The sequence below is a fragment of the Desmodus rotundus genome, chromosome 12 (genome assembly GCF_022682495.2).
Source record: "Desmodus rotundus isolate HL8 chromosome 12, HLdesRot8A.1, whole genome shotgun sequence".
NCBI classification, from domain to species: domain Eukaryota; kingdom Metazoa; phylum Chordata; class Mammalia; order Chiroptera; family Phyllostomidae; genus Desmodus; species Desmodus rotundus.
Genome location: NC_071398.1, coordinates 10,927,522 through 10,944,841, shown reverse-complemented (window position 1 = coordinate 10,944,841; position 17,320 = coordinate 10,927,522). Strand labels below are relative to the sequence as shown.

Genomic DNA, 17,320 nt, shown 5'->3' with positions numbered 1-17,320 from the left:
TCTCATTGTCACTGGTCTGCCCTTGTAACAAAGAGAGAGGCGACGCTGGGCTTTGACAGTGTCTGGTTAGGAGAAAATAAAACATCGCTTATCATACCAATTTCTCTGTGCTTCCCTTTGCTCTTCCCTAAAATGGGAATAATGATATTCATGTCATAGTAACACTTGTATTGTAGAGCTATCTTGCAGAGGAGATATAAATACGTACATGTGTGTAACACCTAACGTGTGCAGGTACACCTCTGTCTTTGTCCATGACTTACCATATCCAGACATACAGGGTGTGTGTGTGTGTGTGTGTGTGTGTGTGTGTGTGTGTGTGTGAGTATGTCTAGTCCATCTTGCCGATGGACCATTACCCAAACATTTTCTAAGTGTTCGGTGTCCACTTTTATCTCTTGCAGCAAATAATATTGGCTTTCCATTACTAAGGAAATATCTAAAAAACAGAAACCGTTTCAATAAAATTTGAAGTGATAGTACACGTGATTCAAGAATGTGTCTACATTTGAGGAGGGGGTATAGGAGTGTTTCAGGTGCTAGAAGCTTTGCCCAAGGGGCATGGTGGGAATGACCAATAGGAAAGCAGAAGGGTCCCCACAGAACTGGGCTGATTTCTTCCTGGAGGTCTGCCAGGGCTCTGCCACCAACTACAGGACACTGGCCAAGGCATTTCCCCTTTTCCCTGAAAAACGAGGCATTGGAATAGCACTCATCTGCCTCCCATACCCTCTATGTGGAAGGGAATGTATTTTTCTTTGCAAAGCTTTGGAGAAATCCAACATGCCCTTCTCTTCACAAAGAACGGACAGCAAAGAAGGCACCCTACTCAATAAGTACTCTGCAGCCACCATGACTAGGGTGAATGTGGTGCGTAGTGGGGAGATGCTGTGCACATGGATTGGATGAGCTAGTAAGTTAATGATGTGAAAACAACCCTAGGTGCTGATTCATTCACAGATCCTGGACTAGTCAGTGGCCTTGTTCCTGTCCATGGCTCGACTTTCACACCTACCCCTCCCTAGCTGGGTAATCACTGCTCAACAGGTGGATGACACGTCCTCCAGGAAGCCTACTGTAATGCTGCCAAGATGAGCATCACACCCATTGCTCTGTGTGCCCCTCACTCTGCTCACACTGTGTTTCACTGAGTACTGGAGGTATATATTTCTTAGTCTTTACCCTTTAGACTCTTTGCTTCCTGGAGATAAGCTCTCTGACCAGTTTGCCTTTCTATTCTCAGTATCGGGCACCCATATGATGCTCATCAGATATTTATATAATGAGAGGAGTGGGCGGTGGTAAGAAAGAGAATTTTGGAGTTAGATTACCTATCTTGAAATAATGATCTGCTTATCAGAGGTATTCTTTGGGCAAAGTCATTTAATTATTCTGTGCCTCAGTTTTGAACAAAGGAGAGCAAGGCATACTGAGCTTTCTCTAATTGTAAGATATTGTGTTAATGGATGTTATCTTGGGCTCTGCCTATACTTATTAATCCTTTCTCTCTGACTACTGAAGTTATGTCATTGTATGAAATTGTCTCAGGGTCTATTACTACTTTTTATCTGTTTCTGGTGAGTTCAGGAAGGACACCGATCACATCACACTTCATCCTGAGTGCTACTTGATGGCTTCCATCAGACAAGTGTCTATTATGAGTTTAAATGGGGATTAAACATCCCTATCCCGAATCATTAACAACCCAGCAGGTGCCAGAGTATACTTGCGGAGGATTTGGCACAATTTAAAAACAACAGTACCTTCCAGCTTTTCCTAATAGCTTTACCAGGATTGTAATCTTTTAATCCTCTGGGCAGGTATTATTGTTATAGTTCCTGTTGTTGTTGTTAGCTGGACCCCCATTAGACAACTGGTGAGTGTGGTTCTTTAACTAGAATTCAAATTCCCGGCAGGCCAGTGATGCCTGGAAGAAACAATCACACCCACCTTCGGGTTCTGCCTCTTCCTTCCACTCAGGCCAGGGGTCTTGAGCATTCAGGTCCAGCCTGCCCCGCAGCAGGGTGTCTTTGTAGCAAGCAGAAAGTCTCCTTTTCCCTGAGCAGCATTGAGGCTGAGGCCCCATGACTAGAATGAGCCCCACCTTTGGTATAAAATGGTCCAGCCCTTTCCCCATCAGCATCAGCCCCACCCTCCCACGTACCACCACCGTAGGACAACATGTGACTGCTTTGGTGGTGCTCCAGGACCTTGCTAACTTCCCTGGCAGCGGTCACACAGCTTACTTCTTGGCTTGTGCGTCTCACTTTCTCACCAAAGCCCCTCCTGGGCGGGGACCATGTATGTCAGCACCATCATGTAGTTTAGTGGCTGCTTCCTGTGTTCTGGCTGCTTTACATGCGTTTTGTTTCTGAATCACCCTTCTGCCCGGACAGTTGGAATTATCCTTGTCATTTGGCAGAAGCTGAAACAGAAGCTCAGAGAACTCCGGCATGTCTTCCACCATGACAGGGGGCAGTAGGGGAGCTGGGATTCAAACCCAGGCTTTTCTGCCCCCATAGCAGACACCCTGCAGCATAGCCACACTCCTCCCTCAGCACTGCCCCAGCCCCGCAAACAGGAGATGTCAGAGACCTCGGGTGTGATGTCTGTGCCATCAATGCTAAGTAAATACGTGGACTGGCATTCAGAAATATTTTAACAGTTTGGGATCACTTATCAAGACCTTTTGAGTTTTGCTTTGTTTTCAGTCCGAAGGATGCCAGGGTCTGTTCTCACACTAGGATGAGAAGAGGTCTTAGCAGAAATGTGCTGGAAAGGAAGGTGTGACTTCCCTGAGTGTGCTGTGGTTCTAGGGAAAGTCGGGACGTTGTTCTGAGCTGGTTCCCTATTGAAAGCTTCTCACCAGTTTCTGAAATGGCTGCTGTCTGGAAGGGCTCCTGCGGACACCCCTAGGGTGGAGCCATTTTGGGGGTACAGAGTCCTAGGGATTGATCTGAGCCCAGGCAAAACGTGACAAGCAGATCAGATACCACTTGCGTTGGCAGCAGGATCGGGGGCTGCCCTTGGCAGCTAGCTTCACTCAGCCCACTGACTAGCCCCCCTGATGCCAATGACCTTCTTGCCTTCCCACCTTGAGACAAAATAGCACCAGGAACCCACAGGTGAAAGGTTCCCCACCTCATTATGAATTCCCAGAGCCACACTGTTGCTAGTGGTGCCCTGAGGAATTATTTTCCCATTTAATTTAATTCAGCAAAGCTTCTGTCTGGGATCTGCAGTGAACATTATTTCTTTAAAACTAATTTTTTTGAGAAGGAAGAAACACATTTTGCCACGCTGAAGGTAAGCAAAAAAATGTATTTGACACCTGAGGTAATGGGGATATTTTTTTTGCCCATCCCTTTCTGAATCTCTTCAATTGAACATTGTATTTTTTTACCATATTCTGCTCCCAAAGGAGCTTTCCATAATTTAAATCTCCAGGTGGACTGTGCATTTGGAATGGGAGTCCTGACACCGTCCTGTCTATGGGATACACACTGGGCATTACAGGGTTTCTCTCTGCGAGCGTTCTAATTATATTCATGCATTTTTTTTATTAGCACCCTGGCAGAGAGGGACACTCGGAAGCCTGAACTGGATGGGTTGTGGCAGCTAAGACTGTTAAAAATTGGGGAAATTTCCCTTCCCATTCTCATGCCTAAATTAAAAAAAAACAAAACACATTAAAGGCTAGTTTCCTCACATGGTTCAGCATAACGTGAACTAGAACAGATCTTTAAACTGGTAAAGAAAGAAAGAAAAAGAGAGGGAAAGGCAGAGGAGAAGAAGGAAGAAGAAAACAGTAGAGGCATGCACCCTTTGCAAAAATACAAGAGGGCTTCATTAGCACACATCCCGACTTGCATTAGAAAGGAAAAAGAATGTAAGGAAAGAGAGTGGAAGGGATGGAGAGAAGGAAAGAAAGAAGGAAGGAAGGCAGGTAGTCAGGAAGGAAGGAAGGAAAAGAAGGAAGGAAGGACAGGGAGGAAAGGAAGGGAGGAAGGAAGGGAGAGTGGGAAAAGCCAATTTCTATTACTGTACTCCAAGCAATTTTTGATAAGTAACACAGATAAAATAGTACCACTAAAATCTAAATGAAGCTTACAAAATAAAAGGGCCTATTATTAGCGTACTTGCTCTGATTCTTCAGATCTACTTCCTTAACTCGTTTCAGGAAATGTCTGGTGTTGTTCATTTACCTGATTTTGAAAAGCAGTGATTTTGTTTTAAAACCTATTTCAGCGGACTTTTTTTCTTTCTTCCTCTTTTTTTAAAAATTTTTTGCAGGAAATTTCAATGAAAAGGAGAGCCCATGGATCTCGGTCTTAGAAACCCTGTGTAGACGGTGTCTGTGTTGTCCTGTGAGCACGTGGCAGACCTGTAAGTAAAAACACTCGGCCCCGCATGATGAATTGGATGGCTGCGGACCGGAGGCAAAACAAGTAATTGTCTCATTTTCGTGGTGATTTGCTTAACTGGTGGGACCATGCCAGAACGGCTCGTGCAAATGCTCTCGGATCTCTGGACTCCTTTAATGATACTATGGATTACTCTTCCCCCTTGCATTTTCACGGCTCCGCTGAATCCGTCTCAAGTTTTAATGAGTGGATCCCGTTTGGAACTAAACAGGCTGAGCGAAGAACAGCGGATTTTGAACCGCTCCAAAAGAGGCTGGGTTTGGAATCAAATGTTTGTCCTGGAAGAGTTTTCTGGACCTGAACCGATTCTTGTTGGCCGGGTAAGCTTTGTTTTTGAGATCCCCGTTTCAGGGTCTGTTCCTTGTATTTCGATCTTAATGTCAGGCCTGTCACAGTTGCTGACACGCTTAGCTGTAAGTCCTTTTGGCCAGATGGTTTATTAGTTTACCTATTGGCTTCCTTAGGAATATGAATAATCTCACAGCAACAGTTCTAAATGGAGACAGACTATTCTGGGGAGAAAGCTCATCTCCCCCATGCCTTCCACTCCACTGTAGCTACAATAACATTTGTGTAATGCACACACAAATAAGATGTTCTGTCTCATTTCATACAAGACACCTCTCACTTACAGTGCTTGGAGAGGTATGTGTTTTCTCCCGTTGGAATTTATTCCACCTTGGTTCTTAAAATGTTACTTTGTTTCAATTTATTTTGAGGCCATGTTTCTCCGATTTCAGGTAGAGTTTCTTCCTTTTGCGTGTTAGTGTTTTGCCGTGTCGCTCACTAACCTGGGATTAAGAAAGGGAAATTTCTTGCCTGGAGGCTTGACAGTGCTTTGTACTGTAATTCAATGAACTTGGCAGTAGGAACCTCACTCGTTCACTGTCAGATGGAATCCAATATATAGAGTCCAAATTGTACTGTGGTGGCGAATGGGAGTGCCTGTGTTAGACTGGATTTACATTTGTTTTGTTGTTGTTGGCAGGATAGACGAGTGTTTCTTGTGTAGATAAGTGCTGCCTGCTTCCCGAAGTCACACTGTGGGGTCCCGAAGACCATGCGTGTTGATTCCTCAGAACGGTTCACGAGCTTCTGTTCGCTTTGACACGCACCAACTTCGTAGGTAGAATTCCAACTACGAGCCTGCCAATGGCTGATTTTCCTGATAAGTCATATTTGGAAGTGGATCATAGGCCAATATGTTTCATTTGCCAAATGCAGCGATTTAAAAGAAAAATAAGAAGGGAATTCAATGTTGATCTTTATGACTTAAGTTAACTCTTTGTGTTTCGCCGGGAGCTTCTGATTGCTTTTCTGCTTCTACCTTGCGAAGCAAATCAAGCCCTTCCCGGGGTTATTTTCTCATTCCACATAGTTCTCCTTGGACAGAGGAGACCTGGGTAAGGAGGTACAAATCATTCAAAGAACATGTATTGAACCCTTTCTATGCACCCAATGCTCTTTTAGGCACACAGCAATGACTCCTGCTTTCAAGGAACTCACATCCTGGCTGGTATTGGGGGTTTTCTATAGTAGTGTTGAGTACTATTATAAAAGCACTTTGTGAGTATACTTCTATTCCAACAATAGTTGCTGCCCCCTCTCTCTGTGTGCATGCATACCTTTATTTCATGAGTCCAGAAGACAAAAATCTCTGAAGGAATTTTTTGTATGCTTGACACAAACCCAGGCAGCAGAAGTGACTTGGAGCTATTTATAGTCCTAATGCGTCCCAGTAGAGTGACTGTTCCTACATTTGCCAGCAGAAATGTTAATGTGTTTGATTACAGGGTGCTGCCCCAGACCCTACTGAGGGTGTTACTTACCGTATAGTTTTATGCCTTGACATGTTTCTTAATGTGAAAAATTCTGCATTCCAAAACACATTTGGCCCAGTGGGCTTTGCATATAGACTTCTTGACCAGCCTCAACTTTTTGTAAGTGCAGGAACGAAGACTTAGATGGATTAATAAAGCAAACCAAGATCATAGAGCTAGTAAACAATCTGAGCTTGAATCAGGCTGGAGATGCCCAAAGCCATAGTTTTACCCTCCCTATGCTATTATACCTTAGTCACTAGCTTCCACGTGTTTAAACTATAACTTGCACTTAAGAGTTACTGAGCTTTGAATGTAGAGTCCTTAAATTCTTACTTTCTGGATATTCAGAACCCCTTTAGCCAGCTGAAAGGCAAATCATTTCATACCATGTGAAATTCTGGATAATTTCAACATGCATAATCAATAGACATCTTCTCCCTGTTTCTATTAGTTAGCTCTTTATGGAGGTACGTCATCACACCGATGGTACCTTGTGTAATAGAAATAAACAAGCATGCCATTCCCAGGAGAACGTTTCCCTTTTATCTGAATAGAAGAAGTAATTAAATTGGGTTTTGTTTTGGACTTATAGACTCTGATGACTAAATTCACTTCCATTCTTTGAATGAAGTAATAGAAACATTCAGCATCTTTTGTGATTTAGTAACACTCAACAAATTCATGCTTCTTTGAATGGCAGAAATGTTGCTAGTGAACCCCCAGGACTTTGAAATAGCCAAAGTGTCCCTACATCTTGATGACTGATTTTATGAGTTTTGTTTCCTCCTTCCTTCCTTCCTTCCTTCCTCACCCAAGGACATGGTTATTGATTTTAGAGAGGGAGGAAAGGAAGGGGAGAAAGAGACAAAAAGAAATACTGATGTGAGAAAAAACATTGATTGGTTGCTTCTCATATGCCCCCAACTGGGGACTGAACCTGCAACCCAGGTATGTGTCCTGACCAGGAATTGAACCCACAGACTTTCAGTGTATGGGACGATGCACCAACCAATGGAGCCACCTGGAAAGGGCAATCAATTAGCTCTTTTCCTGCTCCCTACCATGGCTAATTCCCAAACAATTGCCAAATCAGAGTTAAACTTATTTTCTGAATAACATTTTCCACAAATATTTCCGATCGTACATATTTCCCCTTAAAGAAAAGTGCTCCTGGATTATTACAGTTTAGGCTTTAAGGATCTTGGGTTGCAGAAAAGCCAAAAATACATCTCAAGTGACTGCTTCTCATTACGAGGCGGGCTGAGTGTGGGGGTGATCGAATCAGGGTGCCCACCAGTGCTTCCCAGCATTTTATCTCTGTGCACACTCTTCCACATCTGACTCTGAGCCACTTCCTCACTGGGCTTCTCCCCAGGAACTGGCTGAGAAGCATTAGTTACTTTTGAACATACCTGCTCTTTAAAAGGCCCTCCTGTGAATCTCGATGGTGAGGGCCTTTGGCCCAGCAGACTGAGTTCATGCTCAAGAGCAGAGCTGTTTTTGAGTGATTGACTCTTGACACATACCCTGACGTCCTCCATTGTGTGTTTTTCCTGCATGAGTAGGCAGGGGGATGCAGAGAAACAGCTTAGCCTTGGATGCACTCTGCAGAGGTGTCAGTATTGGCTTTGCCATTTTCTGGGTGTTAAGCTTGGGGAAGTTACTAAAACTTTAAGGGTTATCCAAGTAGGATACGTAATAAGAGTAAATAAAAGAATGTATGCATAGTGCCTGCACATAATTATAGCCATGATTGTATTAATTGCACACGTGTATGTGTGTGTAGTTGGAGTGGTGGACAAACTGAAAATTATATCACTAAGTGAGCAAAGTCCTTTCAATTAGCCCAGGTTACTTAAGGGTGAAGGTGATTTTTAAGTGTGTCCTGAAAGCTGACTCTCACTTAGCCCGAGGTGGGGTGGGGTAGAGTTGGAAGTTAGATGCCCCAGAGGGACAGAGAGGTCTATGCAGTGTCACGGGGGTAGGCTAGGACTGCTGAGGGGCCCTTGGGTCACAAGCAATAGAAGAGACTATATACTTCCTGCTTAATTAAAATGAAGTTGAAATTGAAAGCTGTATTTGTAAAGAGGCCTTCCCCGTCCCATTCTGTCTGAAATACAACTGTCCCATTTTCAATATTTTATATCCTTTGATATGCTTTAGTTTTAGTTCTTCCTGATGACCATTATCTCATATTCTCTATTCTTTATCTTGTTTATGATTTTACTAGAATGTGAATTCTACAAAGAAAGGTTTATCTGTCTCCTTTCTTCTTCACTATATATCCCCAGGATCTAGAACGTGGCCTGCACACAGGAAGTGCTCATTAAATACTGTGCATGAATTAACAAATTCATAATTTACCTAAGCAATGGAGGAATTTACAAGAGTAATATAAATTCCATCAGATTTAATGCAAACAGCTCTCTTCAATCAAGAGAACACCAATGCATTGCTTTCATGTTCTCTCTTTCTTGATAGTGTTTTATAGACCAGCTGGGTAGGTTAAACATTGTTTCAATCTGTTGAATTTAAAAGTCTTCCATTGAAGGAAGTGACAGTGGACAAGTTGACTTACTAAAACAACTCTCTGTGCGGAGGCTGCAGGCTCCCCTCTCTGGGGGCTGTCCCCCTTACCAGTGGCAGACGCAGTGCGGGGTGGGGATTCCATTATCTTCCCATCCGTCTGCAAATTTACACTCATGTTTATAGCCCCAAGTACACCAAGAGTCTTCTTTCCAAAATTCTGCAAAGCAAATACCAGCCCAATAGACTCCTGCCTCCAGTTCTCGGTAGAACAGGGCGGTTCAGAGCCTGTTCATAAACACATAGATGCTTAGCATCCCTCATGGCCCAGGACCTCCAGGGTTGCCTTTCTCTGCCAACATGGCCAGAGAATAAGCTGGTGAACCAAGCCCTTTACCCTATATGCTTATTTGTTCTGCTCTCAGGCAAGAGAGAGAAAACCTATGGTGGTTTTTATAAATCTCTATAAAAATTGTATAAATCTCGACAATCTCAAAAATAGTATCATCGATAAAATGTGCATGGGCTCTTTTGTAGCAACAGCTTGACACCATCCTGAGAGCCCTTCACTGGGAGTCACCAAGATGGTCCATCAACGTGTTCTACAAATATTTGTTGAGCACCTACTATTGGCTAAGCACTTTTACTTATGGATTCTCAGGTCTGAGCAAACAAATGCACACCCCATCATGGAACTAATGCGCTACTAGGGGAAGACAGGCATTAAAAACATAATTGCGAGAACAAGTATCACATTAACACAGCGATAAGTACTCGTGAATGAAGGAACATGGTTCTATAGACACTCATACGGTGGAAGCTGTCCTATTCTATGGAGTGATGGCATGTTCCCTAAGCTAATAACCTGTGAGCTGAGCAGCCATAACCAAGTGGACCAGAATGTAGGAATAAAAAGAGAGAGCATTCCCAACAGAAGAAGTCACATGTGTGGGAGGCTATTTGAGCAGCCGAGAGAGGGTCAGGGTAACTGGAAGGTAGAGAACTAGGGTTGGAATCTTCGGAGTCACAGTGGAAAGCTAGGCAAGGCTCTCTCCTGGAGATATGGCTTCTTTCTTTTTTCTCTGCTACAAAGTAGCCAAAAGAAAAAGCCACATGACTTCTCTTGGCCACATGTCTTCACCTGTATTGAAAAATTATATAGTGAATTACAGAATTATATTTAAGATACACATCCCTATGGAGTGGAGGGGGGGAACAATGTTAAAAAAATATGTGTAATATCTATCAATTTTCGGTCCAAGTTCCTTTAGCGCTCATTCTGTGGTTGTGTGATCCTCAGTTCTTCCCATTGCTTTATTTTGAGAAAAAACGGGTTTGCTGTCTAGGTGGTCAGAGATCTGTCATAAATCCTCTCTCTTACATAAATTCCTCTGCTCCTTTTCTCCCCTTCTTCCCTCCTACCTGGGCTTGTGAACAGTTCCTTATTTGGATATAACTCTCTGGATGGTGCTGCCACATCTATTTATAATTCTCTCCCTCCAAGGCACTGACTCATTTTCTCTCTTTAAATTTGACCTTCTAACCTCCCCTCTTCCCTGTAACTTGGAAATCGTTTGGGTGGTGCTTAGTATGAAGGACATGGGATGCCAAATAATTACACTGTATTACAGTTTACGGTGTCAGCGGCCGGGAGGAAAATTGCATTTGACATGCCATTATTTTTGCTGGCTGTTTGCATGTTAAGAGCACTGGGCGACGCAGCCACAGCCAAATTGTCTCCTCGGCCTTGCGAGAACAATTCACTGTCAGTTTTGTGAAGCTTCTGCCTACTCAGACAGAGCCTTGTGCACCAATAATTTGGCAGGGATGCAAGTCAGCATCGCGTGTCTCAATCTGGCCCAACAACGAGGTCTGCCTGCTGCTTGCCCAGTGTCCCGAGTTACAAACAGCAGGCATCCCAGAGCTGTTGGAAATCTTTCGATGCTGATATAAATAAATGGAATAACATTAGTCTTGTAAGTCAGCAGAAACTCTAACCACACACACACACACACACACACACACACACACACACACAAATGTACAGGTGCAGGCTACCAGCTGAGTTTCTCCGTGAGTCCATCTCCCCACTCATCGCGTAGTCAGGTCTTCCTGCAGCCCAGGCCCTCGGCCTGCCCATCTCATTCCCTAGCGTGGGGCCAGATGCCCCGAGTGTGTGTAATCTGAGCTCATCTCTGCAGATGCCCTGAAAACTCACTCACTCAGACTTCTCAGGAGGGGAGTCCTGCATTTTCGGCAGGTTCTCTTAGGGGCATCTCATTGAGGGAGATAGTTCTCCAACTTGAAGCAAAATCAGTGTAGCCACATGCGTATGGGTGATTACGGAAGCTTATTTTATGAATAAGTGGTAATAAGGTAGTCAGTATGAAAATAAAAGAAAATAGAGAATTGATTTCTGGCATAAATTTGAAGCCAGAGGTCACAGCCAAAGAATTGGGCAAACAAATGGTGAACAACTCAAAAGAATTTCATTGTATAGTCACATGACACGATAGTGTGAATCATTAAAAATTCTTAAGATTTATAACCTGGAAACATGATTGCAACAGAATAAATGTCAGAAGCAAGCTATAAAATGTGTATGGAATATAATTTAAAAATGCAAGTGTGATACAAACAGAGTACCTGGCACACACCTATTTCTATATGTATGTTTGCATAAAGTATATATATGTTCAAACATTTACAGAAATAATGAACCCCTATGTACCCATCACCGTGATCATCCATATTCAATAGTTTTCGCTATTTTTTTAATTACCCCCCATACTCTTGATTTTAAAAATTAATGTAAGCAGAATCTTTATTATATCTATAACCACTACATACTGTTTTTGGTGTAAAAAAAAATCCCCAATTGAAAATAACTTAAGATCGTTATAAAAACTCAAATGCGTGATTATATCTAATGAATAAATGATATTCAGTTAACATGCATTAAAAACAAAATGAGTTAATTCCTGATATTGATTCATATTAATAACTACACCACAAATCAATAAAGGGTAACCTGTAAGAAAGTATACTAATATATTCAAACTTTTTTCCAATATGTATGATTACATTATCAGGTATTTTTACTTCATAATTTTTTTTTGCATTTTATTTCCTAGGATATGCTATTATTGTATTATAAAGCGAAATAAAACAGAGGAAAATAAATGACAATGTTACATTGTTCCATTTTCGTCAAATCAATGCAATCTATTCATAGCAAATTTGTGGGGACCATTATTTAATGTGAAACTCATTTAGTAAATAGAATCTTTATTTTTTTAAAAGTGCACCTGTAATATACACTTGGAAGGCCAATCTCATCAATTCATAAATTAAAGTGCTAGAAAATTGAATCATTTTTGTGAAACTATGAAGACAGGAAGAACAGCCACAGCCTAGCCACGTGGCTAAGGGGAAGTCAAATGATTTTCATTATCACGGGACAGCCCACGGAGTAACCAGAATGATTTTATTTCTGGTATGGAAAAGGAAACTGTCTTCGGAAACTGGTCAGCCTGCATGTTGTTTGTAACCTTTCAATAAACGCAAAGTTATTTCTGGAATTATGTTATTAAGAACAAGAAACGTTGTATAGCATTGACTTGGCTATGCAACTTTTTTAAAACAGTAGTTCCTTTGACATTTCAGCATTTTTTTTTATCTAAACATTCTTTCCATTTGAGTTCATTTACCCCTGGACACACCTGCACCCCCCACGCCCACACACTGTGGCATTATTTGGTCACGCATCCTCTTGTTTCTAGCTATGTCTCCACGTGTTTTGAAATACAGGGAACACAGTCTTGTCAGCATTCAGAGATCTGGATATTCGGTTAGGATGTGTTATGTTTTCTCATCAGCAGTGGCTTCCTCACCTCGCATTTCAGAACATTTAGATTCTGTGTCTGGGGAGAGAAATAAAACACACTGTATTTTATTCAAAGTGAGGCTCTGCAGACCAGCAGCAGCGGCAGCACCTGGCAGCTAGTTAGACATGCAGAACTGCATTCACTACCTGTGTCCCCGACTCACGGAATCAGAAGCTGTGTCTTTACCAGTATCTCTAGGTAAGGCCCGTGCACGTGAAAGCATTAAGATAAAAATGTATCTTTTTTAAAGAAATCCATCTATCACCAAGCTCGAATCATGTTTTTTGCTCTTTGTAGCAGGCTGAGTGAAGTTTGAATACCACTCAGAGAAAAGGGTCGTGGGGCCTGATGTTTGCAAGAGCCCCGGGCAAGGATTTTGGTAGAAGCTGCTGTTTATCTCATTTGAACCCCATGTGGCAGGTGCAGGACACCACTGGCTGTGACATCAGTTTGCAGATGGGACACCTTTCTGCCACAGGCGATGGTGGAAGCGAGAGCCTGTGGACCCCCGCCCCCCCACCCAAGCTCGATGAGTTAACTGAAATTCTTCCCTGCTCAGATCCATGAGCTGTTCTTCCTCTTCATTTTCTCTGCTTCTACTTCCCTCTTTTTTTCTTCTGCTTCTCCTCCTCCACCCCTCCTCCTCCTCCTTCGTCTTTTTTCCCCCCTGAATGTATTTACTGCAACGGGCAGATGTGCTCTGAAATTTGCAGAATATCAAATATCACCGGGCTTCCCTAGGAATCAATAGCAAACCCAAATGAGCTTGATCGGAGAGCTGAGGAACATTGGGGGAATGGCAGGGAGTAAAACACTGGATGCATCTTTCTGTTTCTCTAATCCTAAAAAGCCCACCTGCCTTGCAGAGATCTTTATTGCCATGAATATCAAGTGAAGACCAGGACCTCTTGACGTTGTCCAGGGACATTAAAGCGGTGGGGGAGGGGAAAGGAGGTCTTAATTAACCACAATAAACAGATAATATCATTAAGCGTTTACGACAGACACTTCATAAAGTTTGCTTGTTAGGCTCTCATAGCCGTCCTCTGTTCATTGCCAGACGGGATGAGAGTCACTGAAGGGAAGAGTTATTTGCATTAGAAATTATAGTTTAGACAAATAGTGAATAAACGGTGAAGCCAGGAGTCAAACCTGGGTACGGTGATCCCAGAGCTTGTTCCAGTAGCCATGGCAACACATTGGCTCCTGTGAACCCCATGTGGGTGGTTCTCAGGGAGCTGGGCTGCCACCCCAAACTTGCAGGTAAGAACAGTAAGACTCACTGAATTGAGCCAAGGTATGGTCTCCTGAAGACCACAGTGTAAACGGTGAAGTGAGATTGGAATAGACACAGCTGCCTGTCTAATTGCAGAGCCATCACAGCGATTGCTTTGCGTGCATCTTTAAATGCTTTGCTCGTCACAGTCAGAGGTGGATATAAATCCTCTGAGAGAAGAAGAGTGTCCTTGAGACTTATGCCTGTGGTGACTCTTATTTTCTTTCTGGGGAGATGAAGCTTTCACAGTCTGGGCCCAAGCAAGGCCAAGACCATGGGCAAAGTGATTGCGGATTGTTCTTCGAACACAGGGGCTAGCACAGCATCTAACTGCCTTCTTTGCTTTCCCATTTCAAAGTATATATTTAAAATGATTCTGATGATGAAGTAAGAGAAAAATGATGTAGAAGAAGGGACAGCAAAAGGAGGAGAATATTTCTTGTAATCCTCACCTGAGGATATGTTTATTGATCTTAGAGAGAGAGGCAGAGGGGAAAAGAGGAAGAGACAGAGACAGACAGACAGAGACAGAGACACTGATATGAGAGAGAAACATCGATCGGCTGCTTCGGGCCCTGACTGGGCAATGAACTGACAGCTTCGGTGTGTGCCCTGACCAGGGACTGAACCCACGACCTTTTGGTGTACAGGGTGATGCTCCATCCAACTGAGCCACCTGGCCAGGGCAGAAGGAGAGTATTTGTATGGAACATTTCAGGTACCTGGCTACATGCTTTCAACGTGTTTACAGACTTCTTCTCTCCATTTGACAGACAAGAAAATTGACCCTTTGCACTGAAGTACATTCTCACTGGTTAGGTGACTAGAGTGAAATGGTCCTAGCTTCTGTCTGAGTTGAGCAGAATTCTTAACTTCTCTGAGCAGCAACGTTAAGTCAGAGAGTTCTGGAAGCTGTGGGCATGCCTGGGCAATTTTGCGGGTTCCCCTCAAACTGAGAATCCCCAAGACAACAGAAAGAAGAGTGGAACAGTTGAGTGGAAATGGAAACCCTGTCCACACAGACAGCAGCGGAAAGAAGACAAAAAGCTCGCGCCTCCCTGTTCATTGGACAAACTGTGCTCTTGCTGAGTTATCTAGTATCCACTCCTAGGACACTTGGGAACTGAGCGGGTGGACAATACCACAGAGACTCCGGAGTGGGATCTGCGGCTTACTCAGCTCTCTGCAGGGACGTCCCCGGTGCCTCTGCCACCTGCAAGAGCCTTTCCCAAATGCACATGGGTGCTCCTCTCTTTCATCTCTTCCTTCTGGGCTGTCATCAGCGTGGCCTTCCTCAGGACAGTGTTGCTCATGTCCTCTGCTACAGATGCACTTTGGCTACAGACAATAACCCACCCCCCCATTCCTCTAGCAGATTCTTTGAGGACGTGTAATTCGGTGAAGGAGCAGACCTGGCTACTACAAATGACTAAATCCTGTAACTCCTCAAAGCAAGTCAGACTCTCTGGCCACTCAAAGGCTCTATTTGGAATGTGGCAGGGTTATTTATAGTGGAGTTTTCTTTGCTTTCATTTATTTATTTACTTATTTTTTCAGTGTGCTTCTGGGAACCTGAAAGTAGAAATGAATTTCTCATCCCAGTTTGCCTTTTGTCTTACTCTTGCGTGCCTGTGTGTGTGTGTGTCCTGTTATTTCTCTCTTAGAGCAGTGTTGTTTTGACAGAACCCATCCTCTGGTTGTGTCCCTGCCTTTGCAGACACATTTATAATCAGCCTCGCGAGGTGCTCTCAGAAATCATTATACATTTGCAACGGCTGGCCCTATTGATCACGGCCACTGTTTCTCTTGTCTTCTCTGCTTTTCCTGTCATTAGACTCACACTGTAAAGGTCTTAGGGGTTTTTTTGTTTTGTTTTGTTTTTTTTACAGCTGAAGCCATAGTCTACATCCCAACTAGTCCTTGGGGAATGCATTTCAATGTTCCAAGCTTTTCTTCCATACCACAAGTTAGAGAAAACAAGCAGAAAGGAGCCAAGAGATAAAATAATAAACAAGGAGGTGTGCCCATCCCTGTACCCTGCCCCAAACACACCAATACACAAAAACGGAATGAGACAGACAGGAGGGAAGAGACAGGGATGACAGGGCCAAGCAGCAAAGAGAGGGTCAGACAGAAATCCCGAATTACAGAGAGAGAGTCACATTACCAATGACACAGCATAAGAAAGTAGCCTTGATGCAGCAACCACAGAAAGTGAGGCACTTTCATAGGAGCCAGACTTTAAAAACAGAGGGTCAGAAACAACTAGAGAAAAAAAATGGGATAGACAATGAAGAGAGAAAAAGCAAGCAGAGAGAAGCCGCATGGAGTGGATTGGGGTCCACTGAGCCCAAACGAATTGCTGTAGCCCCTGGATGGGCTTCTGCACACCACGGCGGCATTTCTGTTAACACAGGTCTGCTTTTCCCGAGAAGGAGGGCCTCTGATTCTGACACGTGGCCTTTGCCGAACAGGCCTGGAGGCTGGGCCAGGCCAGGGCATCAGGACGATTTGAGCGAAGCAGCAAACATGATGATCTTGCTTCCTTCTGAATTTTTTTCCAGAGACACAGTTTGGCTTTTAAGTTTATTTACTTCTCTTGCAATTGGTGCTGGAAACTAGATCTTGATCATTTTCCTTCAAATCAGATCCAGAGCATAATAATTTAATAACAGGTCTTTCAATGAAATCATCGCACTGTTCACACTTCCGTACCATGGCACCGAATTTACTTAGTACACTCTAAGTTTATTAAGGAGGTGGGGAAGTGAGGAAGGATTATGGGTAAACCCTTGGACAATTTGTGTCTTCTCCAACTCTCTGAAATTATGGAATAGGCTTTTGAAACATTCGAAGAAAAAAAAAGAACATGTTATTATAGTGGAATTTATATTTCTAGTATAAAAATTTAATTTATGCAGAGAATTTAAAATAATCTAAAATGGCCATAGAGAAGGCTGAGGGTTTCTGTTTTTGTACTGTACAGATATATTTGAAGACCTATCTATTCTGATGGCTTGAGAAAGAGTTGGCAGGGTGGAAGTTGGAGAATATGTACCGGTGGGACCAAGGGAACTAACACTTCTTAAATACCTGGTGCCTTTCGGGATGTGAAAAATAATCTTATTTAGCCTTTACTTGGACTGTGAGATAAGGCTGTGACCATCACGCCCATGTCCCCTTAACAGATAAAGAAACTCAGGTGACTCAAGACTTAGTCACCGTCCCAGAGTGGCCATTTCAGTGGGGAACAGGGACGAGAAGGCAGAAGGAGCTCATTTCCAAACCTATGCTTCTTCCCGCCTCCTCTCTCACTTTATTTGGTTCTTTCTTAGGTTCTTTGCACATGGATGTGTTCTTACGGAACAGGGAAACGTCTTACTT

General features: G+C 43.2%; 1 protein-coding gene across 1 annotated transcript in view; it reads left to right on the top strand.

Moving 5' to 3' along the window:
* CDH8 (cadherin 8) overlaps positions 1–17,320 on the top strand; it is a 334,727-nt gene that overhangs the window by 10,754 nt on the left and 306,653 nt on the right. The window contains exon 2 of the mRNA XM_024551526.3: positions 4,294–4,744. Coding sequence (XP_024407294.1) covers positions 4,493–4,744 — 252 coding nt within the window. The 5' untranslated portion in view covers positions 4,294–4,492. The remainder of the gene's footprint in view (positions 1–4,293; positions 4,745–17,320) is intronic.